General features: G+C 38.5%; 1 protein-coding gene across 2 annotated transcripts in view; it reads left to right on the top strand.

Moving 5' to 3' along the window:
- Positions 1-19,563, top strand: part of TBC1D23 (TBC1 domain family member 23) — a 39,099-nt gene extending 19,536 nt beyond the window's left edge. Inside the window, exons 9-19 of one of the 2 annotated variants that reach the window (XM_054973535.1) lie at positions 3,388-3,510; positions 3,727-3,819; positions 4,104-4,274; positions 5,297-5,339; positions 7,819-7,928; positions 8,310-8,452; positions 9,674-9,718; positions 13,052-13,140; positions 15,327-15,462; positions 16,393-16,587; positions 17,533-19,563. In XM_054973535.1, coding sequence (XP_054829510.1) covers positions 3,388-3,510; positions 3,727-3,819; positions 4,104-4,274; positions 5,297-5,339; positions 7,819-7,928; positions 8,310-8,452; positions 9,674-9,718; positions 13,052-13,140; positions 15,327-15,462; positions 16,393-16,587; positions 17,533-17,614 — 1,230 coding nt within the window. In that variant the 3' untranslated portion in view covers positions 17,615-19,563. The remainder of the gene's footprint in view (positions 1-3,387; positions 3,511-3,726; positions 3,820-4,103; positions 4,275-5,296; positions 5,340-7,818; positions 7,929-8,309; positions 8,453-9,673; positions 9,719-13,051; positions 13,141-15,326; positions 15,463-16,392; positions 16,588-17,532) is intronic. The other variant, XM_054973536.1, reaches the window with a different exon arrangement.
- The last annotated feature ends 753 nt before the right edge of the window (positions 19,564-20,316 follow it).

The following is a 20,316-nucleotide window of genomic DNA, read 5'->3' as shown; positions in this document are numbered from 1 at the left end:
GCAGAATACTACTGTCTGGTTAATGATGGGTTTGACTCAGTATAAGCATATGACATTTGTACTGGTGGCCAGTGGAACTAAGACATTGTTTATGATGTGGATTTTTACCTATCAAACCTTCAAGGTCCAGTATATCTCAGGAAATGTCTCCTCCTAGATGAACTCTCTGAAGTTTAAGATCTGACAGTGAAGCCCGGCTTCAAGTTCCATATTCTGTCAAAACCAAACAGATTCCCTCAAGAATTGGGACTGAGTAGCTGTCCTGGAGTTTTTGGAACTCTGGTTCTTTTAACTATATTCCAACTCTGGTTGGAAGGTATCTCCCTACTTGGTGGGTTTCTGCTATTCTGCTGTATATGTTGATGATTGTTTTGGCTGAATTACATTTTTATGTCTTTTTAATATATGATTTTAAGAGATTTTACAGAATAGTTCTGTGCAGTTTTGTGCATGGCACCTGAAAATTGGTTTAGAAATCCTATAAATAAATCAATTCAGCAACCTGAACTCTTTCACAAAAATGTCTATATTATCATATTGATTTTACTGTTAGTTCGTTGGGTGTCTAAGGTAATGATAAAACTATACTTAAAAGATCCTGTAATGCCACAGTTATGTATAGCTTTCACAGAAGTGACTTCAGCCTGAGTTTCTACAGTTAAGTAAATTATGCCAAATTTGACTTTGGCACAATGTACTGGATCAACCCATACTTCTTTGGAGATGTAGCTTTTAATTTTTAATACTGAACTGTGCAGTATTTTTATGCTGCTACAGCTGCTTACCACAGTTTGAAACATATCCTCGAGCAGCTTGTGCCAACATACAAATTATTTTGAAAAGCCATTGATTTTAGGTTATGTAACTTTGTATTCATTCCAGAATTACCAGTTAGTTTCCAGTGTGCTACATCTGCTTCTACACATATAATAGTGATTTTGAAAAGCCATTGATTTTAGGTTATGTAATGTTGCATTCATTTCAGGGTAACATTTAGTGCTGCATTCACATCCTCATATATAATAGTGATTTGGAAAAGCTATTTGTAATGTTTTGCCATATAAATAGTTTGCATTTTGTTTCTGATGTTTAATATGAGGTGTTTGAATATTTGTTACTGTGGTAAAAAAAATGCAGGCTTCTGAAGCAATAAGGAAGGGGGCTAGATGGGTGAGTGAAGCTTGCTGTGATTGGATGGTAGCTGTACCCTACGGGGGCAGAGTAAGCTGCAGTCTTTAGTTAGAGAGTTGAGCGAAAGTTTAGTCAGTCAGGCCTAGCCTGTCAGAGTGTATAGTTCAGAGAGTCTGTCAGGTTCAGTGAGTCTGTGTGGAAAAGCCTGAGTGAATCTGTGTCCATGTGGGTGAAGGGACTGTTCTGTTAATGAGGAACGGAAGAAATAAGCATTTGTGACTGAGTTTATTATTTCTTGATTAAGTGGCAACTGTGTGGAAAACTAGTGTTTGTGACTAGGTCTTGTATGGAATTGCCAGTAAAGGCCTAGGATTTTGTCAAGAGTGACTGAACTTCGGTTTAGTGCTGTAAGACCCAGTTTCTGGCCTTGCTAGAAAAATGTGATGGCTTGGCTCATTCTAACACCTGTGCACCAGTCACTGTTCCCTGGAGATTCGACCTTGGGAGGCTGGCTTTCACAGCCACCATCTTCACTTCCCAGTTTCACACGGCTAGCAACACCAATTAAGCAAGTGAGCCCTGATTGGCTGTTAGTACCATTCTCCCTTCTCTAATCATTATTCTACCATCATGTGAAAGAGAAGCTGCTGGTTCCATGTCTCCCATCATCTCCATATGCCTCATGCTACATGGCATGGAAATGGGCTCCTTTACTGAACAAATGAGTGAGAAACTACCAGCTGAGAAGCTGACCAGAGAAGCATAGGTAGCAAGTTTTATGTGTTTTTAAGACAGGCAGATTTTAGTCTAGTAATAGAAAGGTTTATTTGTTTTCATTTCTGTTGTCTGAATTTGAGTGTTTTATATTCAGCAACACTCTGTATGTAATAAACGGAAGATACGTTATTTAATCCTGTGTCTGGATTCTTAAGTTGCACCACATGGGTATGACCTCAGAGAACCTGGAGATTGAAAAGCCTCACAAAATAAAATGGACAGGTGCCTTCCTTCTGTTTAAGGGGTCTGGAGTGGCTGCTGTCAGCATCCAGAAATAGGAGTTGAGAGTCTGTGAATAAACATTTAAGGATCTATACTTAATTTGAAACCATGAAGCTTAAGAACCTAGAGAAACCAATACACTTATCAGTACTCTGCAACCACTATGCATATGTACTTATAAATAAATTTCTGTTTCTTTTTAATAACTCAAAGCTCTGTTCATATAAAAGTAAATAACATGTGGTCAGTATTTTATTTATGTAATTCCATTGATATAATTGGCTTTGTGTGAAATTAAATTAATATATCCTTGGATGAAACAGATAACAAATTACCTTCCCGTCTACATATTTAGATACATCTAATGCTTGGATGAGTAGTATCTTAGTTTTGTCTTGTGATAGACCTATGAAGTCCTGAGCTTGTTTTTGAATAAGAGATTCCATGAGGGAGAGTCACTATGTTTTTTCCAACTTACTTTTTTTAAAGCGAATGTTGCAGTGAACACCATGTTGTTTAAGAAGCCTGGATGCTACATTAAGTTGTTTAGCAGTATAGTCCTAAGCAGAGTTGTACTGTTCTAAATCCATTAATGTCATTATACTTAGAAGGGTGTAATTGTGCTTAGGAAGTCAGGATTGCAGTTTAAAACTAATGAAGATTCTTTGCTACCGTTTCATACAATAACTGGAGAATTTTCTGGCAGAGCTGGAATAGTCCTCCAATGGGAGCAGTTGCCAGATCTCCTAAAAAGCAGCGAGGAACCAATAGTAACAATTGTAGTACCCGCTTCCCAGGTTTATGTAGGTATGGTAGGGCTTTGCTAGCTGTGCTGGCAGTTACCAGGAAAAAGGAGGGAAGCGTCATGCTAGTGTAACAGAAAATACTTTTGTGAATTGGAGCTATTATATTTATTTGTACGTGTAGATATAGAATTGAGGTTTTCCAAAATACAACATGCAGAACATTTTGGAGGCTATTTATGTTCCATCTATTAAATATGAGCATTGGAGGTCATTATGACAAAGTAGGTAAGAGATCCTATATATGACAGTAGTTAGACCTGTTGAAGTAACATGCAGTTCAAATTATAATGGTGAAACTACTCTTATGAGCTGACTTTTTAAAAACATTAAATTTCCTGTGGTTTGCACAAGTGTATAGTGGCCTTAAGTGAGGCTCTCATATGAGGGCACAGTCTCAGTCTTAGTTTGGCACCTCAATGATCATAACTACTGTTTTTTCTTACTGAAACAGGACAACCACAGTCTTTTTGGCAGCAGCTTGTTGGGTCTCAAAGATGATGATTCAGACTTGAGTCAAGCTCTGTGTCTAGCCGTTTCTGTGTCAGAGATTCTTCAAGCAAATCAGCAGCAAGGGGTCAGTAGGTTTGGAAAACCTAGTTTTTCTAATTAGAAAAATTAATTACCCCCCCAAATGGGGAGATAATTATCCCCAAATGGGGATAATTGAACAAAAGTGTTTAAGCAGTTGTAAGAGTTTCTAAGGATCTAAGCAACAAAGGGGCTGTACTGCTGAAGTTCATAGTAATAGTTCTAAAATTTACAGTTCACAAGTTTACAATTCTTATTTCAGGATGGAGTAAGGTTCTTTGTGGTGGACTGTCGCCCTGCAGAGCAATATAATGCTGGACATTTATCAACTGCCTTTCATTTAGACTCAGACTTGGTAAGCATATGGTTTGGCTGGCTGCTTTTTCATTTCTTTAGATTTTAAAAAAGGAAAGATGGAGTAAAAGGATTATCTGAATTTAGATGTGAGCTTCCTATGACTTTTAATGGATAAAGTTTAATATACGAAGAGGTTGTAAAACCTTCTTTAAATCTGGTTATTATGTTCATTGGGCAGAAGATGTTTTGTGTTTGGTTTAATATTTTAAGCATCTCAGTTTGACTTCAAGTGAGTCAACAGTGCATAGCTCTTAGTTCTCTGCTCTTTGACTTATTCTGTAGATGCTCCAGAACCCATCAGAATTTGCCCAATCTGTGAAATCTCTGTTAGAAGCACAAAAGCAGTCTATTGAGTCTGGCTCAATAGCTGGTGGAGAGCATCTTTGTTTCATGGGAAGTGGCCGGGAAGAAGAGGATATGTATATGAACATGGTGCTAGCACACTTCTTACAGGTACTTCTAAAACATTAGAATGTTACATGTAAACATATTTCCTAACTTTTGAAACAATCTTAAAGCTTGGCTACCTAGAATCCTATTCAGTGGTACTTACTCCCAGAAAAATGTTCTTTAGAATGTACTGTTTGCCACCAATAAGTACTCACTAAGGTTCTTATTCTAAGCATACTTGCAAATTTGGGATGGAAAAAAACCTTCCCAATTTTTTTCATAGATATTTCTCAGTATACTGGACTGTTGCGCATCTATTTCCATCCTGACGGTTGGATTTATTTTTTTTCCTCTGGGCCTTTCCATTTTAATACTGTTATTTATTTTGATCTTTAAATTAAATAACCTGATTTACAAGATGATTTGTTTTGAACACTATCAGTGGTTGGAACAGTGACTAACTTTCTATAGCCTCCGTTGTTTTCCAAACAAGGGTTTTTATTTGTAATGTCAAACACTAAGATTTTATGCAAACTGATGATGATGTTTTAAGAGTATTTAGAGCATTTCACTTCCATAGTTGGGTCTCATCCTAAAGTGTAATTTATATTGTAAGAGTAAAGGTGTTTGTTAACAGCTTTAGGGGCTGTTTTCACATGTCTTTAAAATACTGCAAGATTCGCCAAATGCTGGTGGCTTCGTAGCACGATTTGTGACGTCACCCTGATGCAAGCAGTTACAAGGGTGCCACGAAAATGGCATCATGACAGGACAACATCAGAAATTGCACGATGAAGCTGCCAGCATTCAGTGAGTCTTGTGCTATTTTAAAGACGTGGGAAAACAGCCAGGATTTGCAGGAAAATATATGAAAATAAACCATGCCTCTTTGAAGAAGACTCACTCTCATGTATGACAGCATGTTCTGAATACCATCATGGGATTTTATTTAAGTCTTTAAGTATAACCATTTCTTATGATAGACCAGGTACAAAAAGTGAAATTGTGCTAGGGCCATGTCTTGTTTGGAACAGGTTTGCCTTCTAAAACCCATATATGTTAACAATGATTTCTTCTTTCTACAGAAAAATAAAGAATATGTAAGCATTGCTAAAGGAGGATTTATGGGTGAGATATTCACGTTCAAAGTATTGTTTAATGCATTTTGTACTAGGTAGTTCAGTATTTCTTAGAAATCTGTTCATTGAATATCTAGTATGCCATTACACAGAGATTGCATAACTCTTATGTTTGCTGTTGGTATCTTCGTCATAGTAGAAATATGTCATTGCTAAATGATGGAGACTTTAAAGGTGATTTGTATTTTACCCTCCATTCTATTTTTATATTGTGACTTTTCTATATATACTGAACCAATTTCCCAATTAGTATCTCTGACCCCTTATAAAAAGTTTCCCCCTCTTCTGTGTATCTTTCTTTCTCCTGCCCAAACAGCAGCTTTGTATGGCTTCTACATCCTCTCTGCTAGTTCAAGGATGCACCCTGCTTCCTGAGCCAATTAATCTCTAGCAGAAGTCAGGAATGTACCACCTTTCTTCTTCTTTAGCAATGCAGGTGGAGTCACGACCCAAAGCTTTTCATATTTATTATATGTTCAAAGACCAGCATACAGGGAATACTACAAAATTTCAAAGTTAAAATTATTAGTAAAAATAGCACAAAATTAAAATAGTTAATTAAAGCAGTAATATAGAAGGGTGGTATTTACATAAACCACAATAATGAAAGCATCTGACGGATTTTATAGGCTGTTGCACAGCATTTTGCAACTCAGGCTGTAGTTGTCGAATTTCCGTCTTCTAGAAGTAGCCTAATGTATTCCAAGCTCATTCTTCCAGGTATTCTATTTATCAAAAGGGTGATGAGCTTGATGCGAGCATCTTGATAGAATGGACAGCATAGAAGAACATGATCTACAGTCTCAATTTCTCCTTCATTGCAGGGGCAAAGCCTTTTCTCATAGGAAATTCTGTTCAACCGCCCATCTAAAACAGCAGAGGGGAGTGCAGCACACCTTGCAAATGTAAAGGCCCTCCTGTGACTATGCACCTCCAAGACGGACTGATAGGCAGCCAGCTTGACTATATATCTGGTGTTCATAGGGGACAAAAAAGTAGGGACCCTCCCTAAATCAAGCTGGCATTCAGTGTCCAATATCCTTTGTTATATGGTTTGTTTTGCCTGGGCAAAACCCATGGTTAAAATCATGGCGGGGTGAAAAGCCAAGGCTCACCAGTTTACAAAGGACTGTCCTAAGCCATTTGAGTTGATATTCATCCAGGAGGAGCAATGGGGTCAAGCCTTGCTGAAAATAGCTGATCTTTAAAGAGGCAAGACATACCTTAGCTTCCACTCTGACAGTGTCAGCCTCCAGGCGTAGTAACACATTTGGTACGCAATTGGGGAATTGCAGTGCTGCTCTGAGAAACTTTGATTGAACATGCTCAAGAGGGGCAAAAAAATGATTTTGCCCCTATCATGGTTCCATATAAGAGTTGGGCCAAGGTTTTGGCTTTAAAGAGTTTTAGGGCAGTAGGGATGTAATGTCCACCCTTTGTTCGAAGAAATCTAAGTATATTGTGAGCCAACTTTTGCCCAGTATCTGCTGTATGGACAATATGAGTTTAAAGAGAGAAGATACCCTGTGTCATCCTCCTCTTGCCTCATGAGCAAGAGCATGGTGCATCCTCCTTGGCCTGCTCCCATACAGCTTTATATATATCTTCATAGGCCATGCATGCTCTCTTGCAATTCCACCTCCTTGCAGGAGGCCAGGAATGAGTACCTTGAAGCTCCAGTCCTGAGCTGACCCTTCCCCTACTCCCAGGCCTCCAGGCACCAGGCCAAGGAGTCCTCCAGGAGGCTCAACCCCTGTGCTGCGAATATACTGCGAGGCAGGCCAGGCCTCACCCTTGCCAACTGATCAGATTTCAGCTCCCTCTTGTCGTGGATGCTGACCTTAATGGTATAGAATCTTGAATAACATAGACTTGAGAATTTGCTTTTTAGTTTACATATCTGCACATGTATTGCTTCTTACTGTTTCAACATTGCTCTCACTGTCTCAGCCTTGAGAAAGCCTTGAGATCCCAAGTCATTACTGACCCATGGGGGGATGTTGCATCACGACGTTTTCTTGGCAGGCTTTTTATGGGGTGGTTTGCCATTGTCTTCCCCAGTCATCTACACTTTACCCCCAGGAAACTGGGTACTCATTTTACTGACCTCGGAAGGATGGAAGGCTGAGTCAACCTTGAGTCAGTTACTTGAACCTGGCTTCCACCAAGATTGAACTCAGGTCATGAGCAGAGCTTGGGCCGCAGTACTGCGGCTTACCACTCTGCGCCACGGGGCTCTTCAGCTTTATATATTTATATATTACAAAGGAAAAAAACAGGTTGATCTTATAAAGAGTGTATTAGTCAACTTATTGTTCCAAATTGTTGATTGATATATGTGTGCGTGCACATGTGCACCATTATTTCTATGAGAGCAAGTCCTGCTTTAGTGGATATTCTATTATAAGAGTAACGCAGAAGACCCATTACTGTTATGACACTAAATATTTTAATGTCCTTTCTTGTAGCACTACAACAGCACTTAGCTGACATTAATGTGGAAGGACCCGACAATGGATATGGCCACTGGATCGCTAGCACTTCAGGCTCAAAAAGTAGTATTAATTCCCTTGTTGAGGTTAGTGTATACTTCCATAAAACTGTATGACTGTTGAAAGGGTTATTTCAGATACTACAACTTCTTGAGAATAAAGTCATGCAGTTTCTTCACATGAGTCACCTCTTGTCATGGGCCCTTTTAGCAACTGGCTTCTGTGATTTTTGCATAAAGCTGTATATTCTTGAAGTTCCTCTTTTCTTTTACCCATTTCTACTTTTTAATAAAGTATTACTGCATAGTGCTATTACACCAGTCCCTATTACGTAAAACTGGCTTTCTTCAGAAAAACAATTTCTTTAGGCCTAGTTTGTATCTCAGGGGTTAACATGACGATAAAATGCCAGGTTGAATTTTTAATTATTATTTTAAGCTTAATAATCAAAGAATTTATTTTTCCAGGTTGATTCTTCTAATGGTTCAAGTGAAGGGAAAGGTGTCAAGTCCTTGGTAAACAAGATGACTGTAGCTTTGAAGACTAAATCTGTGAATGTGAGAGAGAAAGTTATTAGTTTTATCGAAAACACATCTACTCCAGTAGATAGGTGAGTTATTCTAGTCTAATTGATTTCAGTGATTAATTACTATAATCCTATATGCAGAGGAGTTAGCCGTGTTAGTCTGTAGTCGCAAAATCAAAAAGAGTCCAGTAGCACCTTTAAGACTAACCAACTTTATTGTCGCAGAAGCTTTCGAGAATCACAGTTCTCTTCATCAGATGCATCTGACGAAGAGAACTGATTCTTGAAAGCTTATGCGACAATAAAGTTGGTTAGTCTTAAAGGTGCTACTGGACTCTTTTTGATTATAATCCTATAGTAATTTGATTTCAGTGAGATTTAATTTTGAGCAAATGTGCATAGGATTGGGCTACTATGTGTCTTTATTTGAGATGAGTTTTACGAGCATGAATACAAAGATTTAAGTGTTTAGAAAAAATCCAATATTATTCATGGGGATTTTTTTCTTCAAAATGTCTATTACAGGCACTAGCATGATCTGAGAGTCATCTGAGTTGTTTCTATTTGTCCGTTCTGCTGCACTTAAAGTGTTCAGGGGGTTGTGTCAATGCAGATAAAGCAACGTTTATTCCTTCTTCCCCTCTTCTGGCTATTGTGAAAGCATGTGTTAGTTTTATTGGTTAAGACCATGTAACAATTTGTAAAATGATTAGAACTTATAAATTTTACCCAGTTGATGACCAGACTCCATTACTTAATTCAGGTTAAGGCTCTCTGTCATTCTTCCTGCCCCCAAATAGTTTTCTGAGCAACTAAAACTGGAACATTTCTGCTGCTATGAAAAATACAGCAGCTTCTGCTTCTCTGTTGGATCCAGACTGAAGTTTCTGTGGCAGCGAGGACTTTCTTCCAAGGAGTGTGATTCTCCCCTCCTATGGCAATCTGAAACATCTCTTGAAATCTTCCTCCTGGGGGTTCTTTCTCCCCCAGGAGCAGAATTTCAGAGGACATTTTGGGCTGCTGGTGAAGTGGGGGTGGGGGGGGGTGGGGGGACAATCCTGTTCTGTGGACCAAAGTGCTTGTGCCCACAGAAACCTCACTCTAACCTGTAAAATAGCTCTGTATGAAATGACTTTTCTTTTAAAATGGCTCTTAAAAATAATTTTTAAAAATTGTCTTGTGATCCCTGCCTAGGAATCGGAAAAGTCATTTTGGGACACTAGTTTGTAAATGAGGGGGAAATAAATCATATACTCTTATATATTTTAATTATTTTGTTCTATCCTCTGCCCCAATTTGCTATAGAATTTCTTTCAATCTATCCTGGCCCGAGAGAACAAGTATGCCGCGGTAAGCCATTGTATAGCACCATCTGGCTAAAGCCACCTTTTTGTCCTTTTTTTAGCATGACTTCACAGTGTTTGTAAGCATTAGTTACACTGACAATCTCTCAGATTTTTTTTTTAAGGTTTGCATAACATCAATCTACTAATCATTTCAAGTATCGTCTTGGAAACTTGAGGGAAAGAAGCTGTACACACAGTACTTCCTAACCATTTGTATTTTTGCCTTTTCCCATTTTCTCCCCACCTCATTGCCTGATTTGGAATATCTTTCCACATTCCCACCTCATGAGCATGTTGATTTCTTCTTTTTTACACTTCTAATCCTTATGGGTACGAGTAGGAGATGTACAGATGTCTTCACTTAAGGATGCATGGTTACTAGGGAGTAAGTCCCATTGAGTTCTTTAGGTTTATACTAAGAAGTATACCTGCTTAGGATTACCCTACAAGCACTTTATAGGTTTAGAACTTCAATAAAGCACAAGAAAGGTGAAATTTTATAACCTGTTCTCCATATTTTCTGAGTTAAGGTAGTTGAAAGCTTCTTGGAGCACTTTCTGTTGTGAAAGTAAATTCACCACTCTTCTGGGAACTGATTTCAAGAGTTTGTACACACTTAATCAAAGTAAACCTCAGCAAGACAAGAAGATTTATCTTTTAAGTAGAGCAAAAAGGTGAACAAATCAATCTCCTTGAACTGGGGGTTCAAGGAGAGCCTTGGGGGTTCAAAGGGTTTGTGAAAAAATGTCTTTTTATTTAATTGATTTTCAGCACTGATCATTAGCTGGAAGAGTAGATTAAAATTATCTGCTGATCCATTGAATGGAAGAAATGGGGATGAGTTTTTACATAGTGAAGGGGTCCTCATACTTCCCAAGCAAATTATTTATAGGGTTACCTTGCCCTTTGAAAATTAGGGGGGGGGGCGGTTATATCCTGCACAGAATTTCTGCTTGCACTAGAACTTTTGCACAAGCAGAATTCTAAGGACATAACTATGGTAGCTGCTGGTGGTAAGTCAGACTTATTGTATTTCTACTTGTGTTTGTGCAGGTGCAAGGTCTTGTGCATTACCAATTTCTAGGCATTATAATATATTGGGAAGAAAGCATTAGGTGAACTGTGCTAAATATTTGTTTTCTCTTATGTTTTGTGGGTTCCAAGTCTGAGCCTGTTCATAATTCACAGGAGCTGCTCCTCTATAATCCTATGCTCCTCCTGGAAAGTAAAAATATTCCCTCATTAGGTTACAGTTCCCAAGATGATGTATTTTGGAAAGGAGCTAGCAGCTTGGTGAGGTGGTGTCCTGAAACAAAACATGAAGCAGAGAATGATTAAAAAGCTTATTTACATTATGGAGGTGATTAACTCCAAATTTCAGCACAAGTATTTCTCTTTTCTTTGGGGCGGTGGGGCTTGTTGGGCAACCTTCATAGCTTTGTAACTTTTCATCTACTGTTTGCACATTCAGAGATTTGGAAGGGATAGTCCTGTTCTAAAATTTGTGTATATGTAAATAAATTGTCCTGTCTATTTATAAACATTTTCTTTTGTTTCATCCTAGTCAGTTTGTACATTTTTAAATGTGAAGTTTATACTCTGCAAAGATGTTTCATAAACATTTCTAAAAGTCATGACACAGGATTGTATCCAATGACTCTTCCACTGCCAGTTGAGCCTTCCAACAGTGTAAGAAGAAGCCCCTTCCTCCTGCAGCCAACTCTTCCACCAGCAAAATGGACTCATTGGATGTTGCCTTACAACATCATTCGCCCCCTTCCATTTTATCCTCAGAACAACCCTGTGAGGTAGTTTAGGCTGAGTGTGTTTGACTGGTTCAAGGTCATCCCCACATCTCCCAGATCCTAATCTAACCACTGTGCCATGCCGGCTCCCCAGATTAGGTATTTTCTACAATAGGCCTGTGAGAGTAAGCAAACGCATACTATAACTAAACACTGCTCTTTATAAATGCTTAGTACAAAATCTGGTGAACATTCTGTAGATGGTTTGTAGTAAGGCATGCAGTAGTCAGCCTCTCTCACCCCAGCCATTTCACTTGAACATTGTCAGTGTCACTGATGCTTATTGTCTTTAAGTCACTAACAAGCACTCCTTACCTGCCTTGTTTGGATAGCACATACATTTAGTTTCTGCTTCAACAATAAACCTTCCCAAGAACTTTAATGTCTTATTATTCTGATTAAGTCATAGCAAATAAAAGCTTTAAGATCTCCCTTCACAAATAGAAACATCATTTTTTCCTTTATAGGTTGTTAAAATTATTGTCATAGCCAGCTAAACAGCAGTATGTATACATAATCAGATTTAGTTTTAAAAACAACTTTTAAAAAAGCCTTAATAGAAACATACTAGACACTGAAATTTAGAGTGTGCGTTAGAGTGCTTGAACTTTAGTATGTGTTCTTTGGCATGATTTATGAGGCCTAGTTCAATGCTCTGTTGCTTATTCAAAATTATATTTCTAGTAACTTGGTTAAAGAAGACTGGGCAAGACACCAGTGTGCTGAAAAATAATGAAAAGAGGGAATGCCATCTTTCATTTTGTAGCTATAAAGACTGTGATATAGGACCATACAGTCTCTCTTCAGAGATGATACTCGCATCAGACTAATAACAGGCTCTTTAACTTGTTAGCCTTCCAGAACTGGGCTGTCTGTAAAAACAGAACTCGTACCAACAATGTGCCTTCATATTTTGGGAGAGCCTTTAAGATGCTTTTGACTTCCAAGTTAACATGACTTTTACTTGTTAGGGAAGACTTTATTCTCTCTTACCAAGTTATTTATTTATATATCATTTATACCCTGCCTTTATCCTCAGGAGGGATCCAAAGTGACTTACATCATTATCCTCTCTTCCATTTTATTCTCACAACACCCTGTGAAGTGGGTTAGGCTGAGTGTATGTGACTAGCCCGAGGTCACCCAGCAAGATTCCATGGCCGAGTGGAGATTCAGACCTGGGTCTCCTCGATCCCGCTCCAGCACTCTAACCACTGCACTGCACTGCACTGGCTGTCATCAAATGTCTTAAGAGAACTGTTGCACTTGCTCAGTGTAGAATTCAAAAATGACTCATGGCTTGTCTATAACTTTGTCTGCTTTCACTAATTCAGTGTAGCTTTTTTAAGGCCACTGTTTGCTTTCTGCATCAGAAATTCTTTGGCAGTGCCCACAGGTTCACCAGTTGCTGTTGCATGCTGCTGTAGAAGAAATTTATGATAGTATAATACTTAATATGGCAAGTATTTTCTCACTCTCTCCTTCTGTGTGTGTGTGTGTCTCTCTCTGTTTGTTCCCTTGACTTGTCACAGGCATGTCAGCAGCAGTGACAGACTGGGAAAACCCTACCGAGGCGTGAAACCTGTTTTCAGTATTGGTGATGAAGAAGAATATGATACTGGTACAGTGAAGGACACTTATGTCCTAAATCTAGTTTGTTTAAGCATGTTCCATGTTTCAGAGTGTGTTTGGTTAAATCTCCAAATCCCTTACTAAAGACATGTTCTAACTACTGCTGGAATGTACATTAGAATCTAGCAGTGAGGGTGGAGGCTCTTGGATTACACCCTTGTCATGTTACTGCAGTGTTTTCAGACTTTCTGCTGGCAGAGAACTATTTCTCTATCCACTTGTTTGCTGGGAAGCTTCTGCACATGTACCGTATAAACCAGCTGTAATCCCCACTCGAAGTATGAGCCCAGTCTTCCTTGAGCACATCCAATACCCCCATTGGAAAGGAAGATCTGTAGTGGTGGGCTGCTGGATACTATTACTGATATTTTCCTTGAAGTACCTATGATGAAGCTTCTATGGACCCCCTCCCCAAGCAAAATCTAAAAATATCTGCTTTGCTGAATTATAACCCAGCAGATACTTTGACACACAGGATTTATAGTTCTGGCTTCTATGAATGAAAAGAGGGCGGGGATTTATCCTCACTGCCAAATCCTGTATTGAATTTGTGAGGCAGATAAGAATAGTCTGTTTACAAACCGACCTTGTGAATGACTGAGGAATGGCAGCTGACTAGTCTCCCAGTACTATATTTAGAGTTCTTTTTGGATGGAGCTGTATTGTATTGATTAGAGTGAAATAGCTGATTATTTAGGGCAGGAAGATAGGATGGAAAAATTGAAGGAGGAAATGCCTTTTTCAGGGAGCTCAGCAATCTCCATCTGCTGCCACTGAATCAGTTCTGTATGATAACAGGTACTCTTCCCTTTGCACTAAAGGCCCTGTTGTGCAAATAGTGCTGAGGCCTAAGTGAAGGAATGCTGCCCACTATAAGCTTTTTGATTCAGGTTTGTGTTGTGTTTATGCTCACAATGAGCATCACTAAATTTCTGACACGAGCAGTAACAGTTTTTATTGTGTACTCTTTTATGCAGTATACGTAGGACAGACAAGTGATAAGTATGGGCAGAAAAGGTCTGCCTACAAAGCCATTAACATACATGCTGTATTTCTGTTAAAACTAATATTCCTTCAGACCAAGGGTGGGCAACTCTTGTTGGCCCCCTATATATCTACCTCTGATAATGCTGGTGGGCTGGCAAGCAAAAGAAAGGAGGATTGCACTTGAGAAAGGGAGCAAGTTGAGCCCTGGTACTGCTGCTGAATGCTTTAGAAACTTGCCTTGGGTGGAGAGCCGACTGGTTTAGGAACTTGCCTTGGGTGGAGAGCCAGTCCTGCTTGCTGAGCAAAATGTTAGTGTGTTGTTGCTTAGCACACTTACAGGAAGTTGCTACCCACTACTTCAGACAAAAACTGTTTTGAGAAGAAAAAAAAATCCATGGAGATATAAGAGTGCACATACATGATATACAGTTTTAGAACGCTGCATGCTACTGCGATATGGGCTGCCATCTAGGGTCTACGTTTACTGAATTTTATGCTTTTCTTTCATGTGATTATACGATATATGAAGTTATCTGCTCTGAGCCTGTTTGCAGGGAGAGTGGACTATAAATTTAATAAATTACATTTAAAAAATAATATACTTCTCATTTTAAATTCCAAGTAAGAATAGATTGGATTCAGTTACTCTCTTCTTCTGCTGGATCCGTTATTTATTTGTTTATTTCATTTATGCCCTGCCTTTCTTCCCAGTGGCTTACCTTCTTTTCCTCACCTCAATTTTATCCTCACAACAACCCTGTGAGATAGGTTGTGTTGAGAGGATGTGACCTGTCCAACACCACCCAGCAAGCTTCTGTGGCAGAGTAGAAATTCAAACCTGGGTCTCCCAGATCCTAGTCCAACTCTTGACCACTATATCACACTGGACTACGCACTACACCATTAAGGCCCTTCAGCTAAGTGTTCATCCGTTAGAAGGAAATCATTGCATCTAATTTACTGAAAGGAAGTCATTGGGTTGGATGCTGAAACTCTGGTCGGCTAACAGCAACACATTCCTTCAGTGCAAGGAGGTCTTCCACTGGCTCAAAGAGGAAGGTTCCTTGTGTTGGAAGAACATGCAGATCCAGTCCAATATAAAAATCATTCGCCAAATGTGGTAACATTGTAAAAGTTCTAATCACTGTTTTGTCCTTGTGACATCGATCCTCCTTTCTTTCCCTGCAGATGAGATTGATAGTTCGTCCATGTCAGATGATGATCGGAAAGAGATTGTCAACATTCAGACTTGGATAAATAAGCCAGACATAAAGCATCATTTCCCTTGCAATGAGGTGAAAGAAAGCGGGTACATGTTTCCTAGGTACTGATGCATTAATATAATTACAAGAACTTATAAAGTGGATGATTTTGTATAGGCAGTGGTTGCTTTTGAAGATTGTATGTCTTTTCTCACCCCTTTTTTTCCACAATAAGGGGACTTTTTCTGTTATTTCCATGGTGGAGTTCTGCCTGTTTATAAATGGGTTCAGCACACTGGCTACAATTGAGGAAGTAAGTCTTGGTGGAACTTACTTCGGAATAAATATGTTTATTGTTACAGAATAAATATGTCTAATTGTTGCACTGGGGCAACAATTGGGTTACCTGTTTGATGATATTATTTAGATAGTTATACTCTGCTGTTCTTCCTAATGGGGACTCAAAGCAGCTTATATCATTCTCCTCACCTTCACTCTGTCCTCACAACAACTATGTGAGATAGGTTAGGCTGTGAGGGTATGACTGAACCAAGGTCACCCAGCAAACTTCCATGGCAGAGTGAGGATTCTAACCTGGGTCTCCCAGGTCCTAGTCCAACACCCTAAACCGCTGAAAAATGCTGGCTCTCGAAACAGAACTTAAGCTTTCTAGGAGTTTAGTGGCTGGGTCTTAGTCCATATTTAACATGTTTGCATGATTAGGTGCAAGCAAATTGGCACTACTAGGTGACTGCAGAAAGTAATTTCATAGCAAAAATAATGGTTTGGGTACACCTTCCCCAGAAATCCTTTGTATTTGGATCTCTGTTAAAATCAAAGTAGGTAATCTGGGATGAGAAGTCAAAGGGTCTATAGTCTGTCATAGGCATAGCATTTAGTTTCTGAAATAAATATGTAAAAGTGATTAGAAGAGTAAAGCATATGTTTTAGGTACTTAATGTGTCTTATTTTGTATTTTTCCCCATTTGTGTTTGTTCTGACAAAGAGTAGCTGCTCTTTTTCTGATTATCATCTGTTTTTCTTTTCTCAAGTCATCTTCTAGTAACTGCTACACACATGTACTGTTTGCGGGAAATCCCATCTCGAAAGGGATTGGCTTACATACAGTCTCGACAGGCATTAAACTCTGTTGTTAAGATCACATCCAAGAAGAAACATCCTGAATTAATTACCTTTAAATATGGAAACAGCACAACCACAGGCATAGAGATCTTAGCAATTGAGAGGTAAGACTCTGCCCTTTTTAGTTATTAAATTAGGATTCTACTGTCCCCAGTCACTGAGACTCAAGGCAGATTACATAGAGTGAGATTAGTACAGTCAATATCAAGGACATTTCAATAAACAATGCCATAGGGTATATAAATGCAAATTTGCAATGACATAACATCAGCAAAAATCCAATACAGAGTTGAAGAAATGTTGGAACAGAGCATAAGCAGTTCTAACACTGACATTAAACAACATACAACTACTCAGTAGGATCATACTTAAAACAACAGATAAGACATACGGCAACAGGTAGTACATAGTAGCACGTAGTAGTGAAATCTATGGTCCCTATCTCTTTAGTGAAGCCTCTCTTTGAGACCACCTCCTTACAGTACAGCCCCAACTGTGGAAAAATCAGTATGGTTTCTGCAAAGCAAAGTCATGCCCTATCAGTATTAACAAGCATGTGGATAAGGGTGAGCTGGTAGACATTGTATGTTGAACGTCTAGAAAGCTTTTTGATATAGTTCCTTACCAAAGGTTAAAGAACTTTACCCAAGCTCTACCACATTAATTCTTTAAGAACCAAAGGTTCTTGAATAAACTTGGCAAAGGGTAGGAATAAATGGACAATTCTCAGAGGGAAGGGATGTAAGCAGTACCCAGGAATCTGTATTGGTGCTGGTCCTGTTTAATTTGATAGAATTGTGGGGGAGGACCAGTGAAGGGGCCAGGTTGTCTTCAGTGGACCTAGAAGGGTATAACTCTGCTCAGGGTTGCACTGCAAGTTAGTCAGCCAAAGTGTTGAGATCCCTGACTCATGAATGCTACGTAGGCAATAACATGGCAAGTGAGTTTCAGTGACGTATCTTGGGGCAAAAAGAAATCCAAGGTTTATACACACACTGCTGGAATCTGAACTGGCAATAAATAATGTCTTTGCTTTTCCACTGCTTAAGGTACCTGATTCCGAATGCCGGTGATGCTACCAAAGCCATAAAGCAACAGATTATGAAAGTTCTGGATGCACTGGAAAGCTAATAAGAAAATACATTTCAATGGTGTTTTCAAAGGAAAATGATAACCAAGAAAACTGTACATTGACCTAAAATGACTGTTTTCTCAGCAGAGTACTAATGGAAGATGTTTCAGTTTACTGATGGGTGTGCCGAGTAGCAGGCTTAAGATAGGGGTAAATTCAACCATTTTTCAATGTTTAAAAACAATTTTCTTTAACGCTGCTGGATTTTGCAGTAGTAGCTTATTATAAAGGTCAGTTATTTTTAAAGTAGCTTTAGAAAGTTGACCTGCTTCTGAATAAAAGGATTTTGAAGAATTGTACCAAGGCCATGAAGAATTGTACCAAGGCCATAAAGCACTTTAGGGTATCAAAAAGTATTTGTAATTCCTGAGATCTTAGTTGACTTTGTAAATTGCAGAGTAGCAAGTGTTTTTAAAATCCATATGAACTGAAGGCATGGTTTGATCTGATAGGTCAATAGTTGGGTCAGGAATTTGAGCTCCATAAAAATAATACTTTTTTCCTGAAAAAAATATTGGGAGCCAATAGAAAGAAACTTGTATTACATCAAACTAGAAATAATACACTGTGTTTTGTAAGTGGTTTTTAAAATGCCTTTTGTGCACTATCAGGTTAAAAAAAAAGAATGATTCAGTTACTAAATTTTAAATACAAGTCTAAATTGTGTCTAGTAATTAAGATCTTACACTCACATGGCAGTGGTTGAGTTGTTAACAACAATGAAAGCTAAAGTTTTCCTGGGTTAAATATGACAATGGAAATACAGACAGAGGAATGGAGTTTTTCATGTGATAGTACCTAGGAGATAAATATGATGGGCTCTTTTTCCCAGAAATTATGTGACAGGCTGAAACATTACTGAACACGAGTAAATCAAAGTGACCAGAGAGCTGCATATTTGTGACCATTTAGTTTGCGGCAATTTTTTTCCCTTCAAGACGTGAAGTTTGAGTACCTGTGTATGGTTTTTTATAAAATATCTTCACCGTTAAAGAACTGAAATATTTTGTTACAGATCCATAGCGTTCACTCACATAGCATTCAGACGACTTGCTGAATTGTGATTATGTAACAATGGGCATGCACTTGGCTTATTGCCAAGCTCATACATGCAATTTAATCTTCCTTCTGGTGTGGAAAATCAGCATTATAAACTAAGTCTGGTTATCTGTGATGTATGAATGCAGAGGAGTAATTAGGTCCCTCCCATTAAAGGGTTTCTAAACTTAGTCTCCCACCTTCCCCGCAAACGAAGATCCTAAACCAGGATTTAATCTAGCCAATTAAGTTACATGCCTGCGTTCATATATTGTGGAATTGGTTTAACTGCGATTTGCTACCTAAGGAGCACAGATTGTGAGCCAAGCAACTGGCCAAGTTTGTGCACATTTTCAGTTCACTGCAGTAAAGGTAGGATACCTGAATGCAACAGTATTGACCAAAATGTGTATCTCCTGTTTAAGAAAATTTAGAATTCTGAAGCAATTTTTAGACATCTTGTTATGAAAGACTGAAGACCCTTTGGGGAAAAAATGGTTGAGGATATCTGATGTGTTGTAGGATTTGCAGGTTGTAAAGTAATAGTTCTGCACCATAAATGAAGCTGACCTTTATAACAATCAGCTCTTAAGTTATATTCTTAATAGTAATCAAGGCACCTTAAATCTGAAACTAACTCCCATATTTTTAAAAATATCTAAATTAGAATGAGAAGTATTTGAACATTAATTGCATGAACTGAATCTCTGCCAATGCTCTTGTATTTATAGTTCTCCCCACCTCCAGCTGTTGTATTATTTTTTGTTCTCCTTTTTAAGAAAAATAAAATCTCCTGAAGAGCCTCCAACTTGTGTGTACTTCAGCAATGAGATTTTTTTCATAATGTAAAGATGTTTGTGTTACCGTTTATAAACTGCATTGTAAATAAATCGATAATATTTGAACACAAGCCATTCTGATAAAAGATGTTTGATTTGACTTACTTCCATGCATGACCATTTCCTGTTTTTAAATGATGGTATATTCTAGCTGCGTAAAGCGCCACCTCCAGGTCTAGTATGAAGGGGCAAAAATTTGTAGCAACACAGTTAACGGATAGATGATATGCGAACTTCAGTTCCATGAAAGAAGGTGCAACTTAAAGATAGTAAGTAAATTGTTGCTCAACAGCTATTTCTGGGTAACTCATCTGCCCTAGATCCTTTTCAGTCTGTTGTTAGGTTGGATTACAGGCTGGAGATGGTGGTGGTGGCCTTAGGTGATGATCTGTGGGTGAATGTAGACAGGGGCTATGCCTACTAGATTTATTTATGTTGTCATTTATAGCCTGCCTTTGTCACCGGTACTCAAGGCAGATTACACCGTGTAAATCATACAGTCAGCAGGATGGGGCATCTAATAATGCAATAGGGACTGAATTGCAGAAGTCTGGAAGAGAACTAAAACAAAACATAAGCATTAACATGACACAATAAATAATGCAAAAATTACTTAGTAGGAGCATACTTAGAGCAACAGACAGTATGGAGTAGCATTGTCCACTGTCCTATCCTTTTACTAAAGCATTTTTCTGAACTATTTTATTACCATACAGCCCTGTGTATTTAGCCCTGATTTGTTTTCATCATTCTCCATGTGTGCATTGCACCTCTTTTGTTTTAAAACCAGAATACAACCATCGTGTAAATGGTTTTATTCAGCT

This window comes from Eublepharis macularius, chromosome 3 (genome assembly GCF_028583425.1).
Source record: "Eublepharis macularius isolate TG4126 chromosome 3, MPM_Emac_v1.0, whole genome shotgun sequence".
NCBI lineage: Eukaryota > Metazoa > Chordata > Lepidosauria > Squamata > Eublepharidae > Eublepharis > Eublepharis macularius.
The sequence above is the reverse complement of the archived record's forward strand: the minus strand, read 5'-3'. Positions and strand labels throughout refer to the sequence as shown.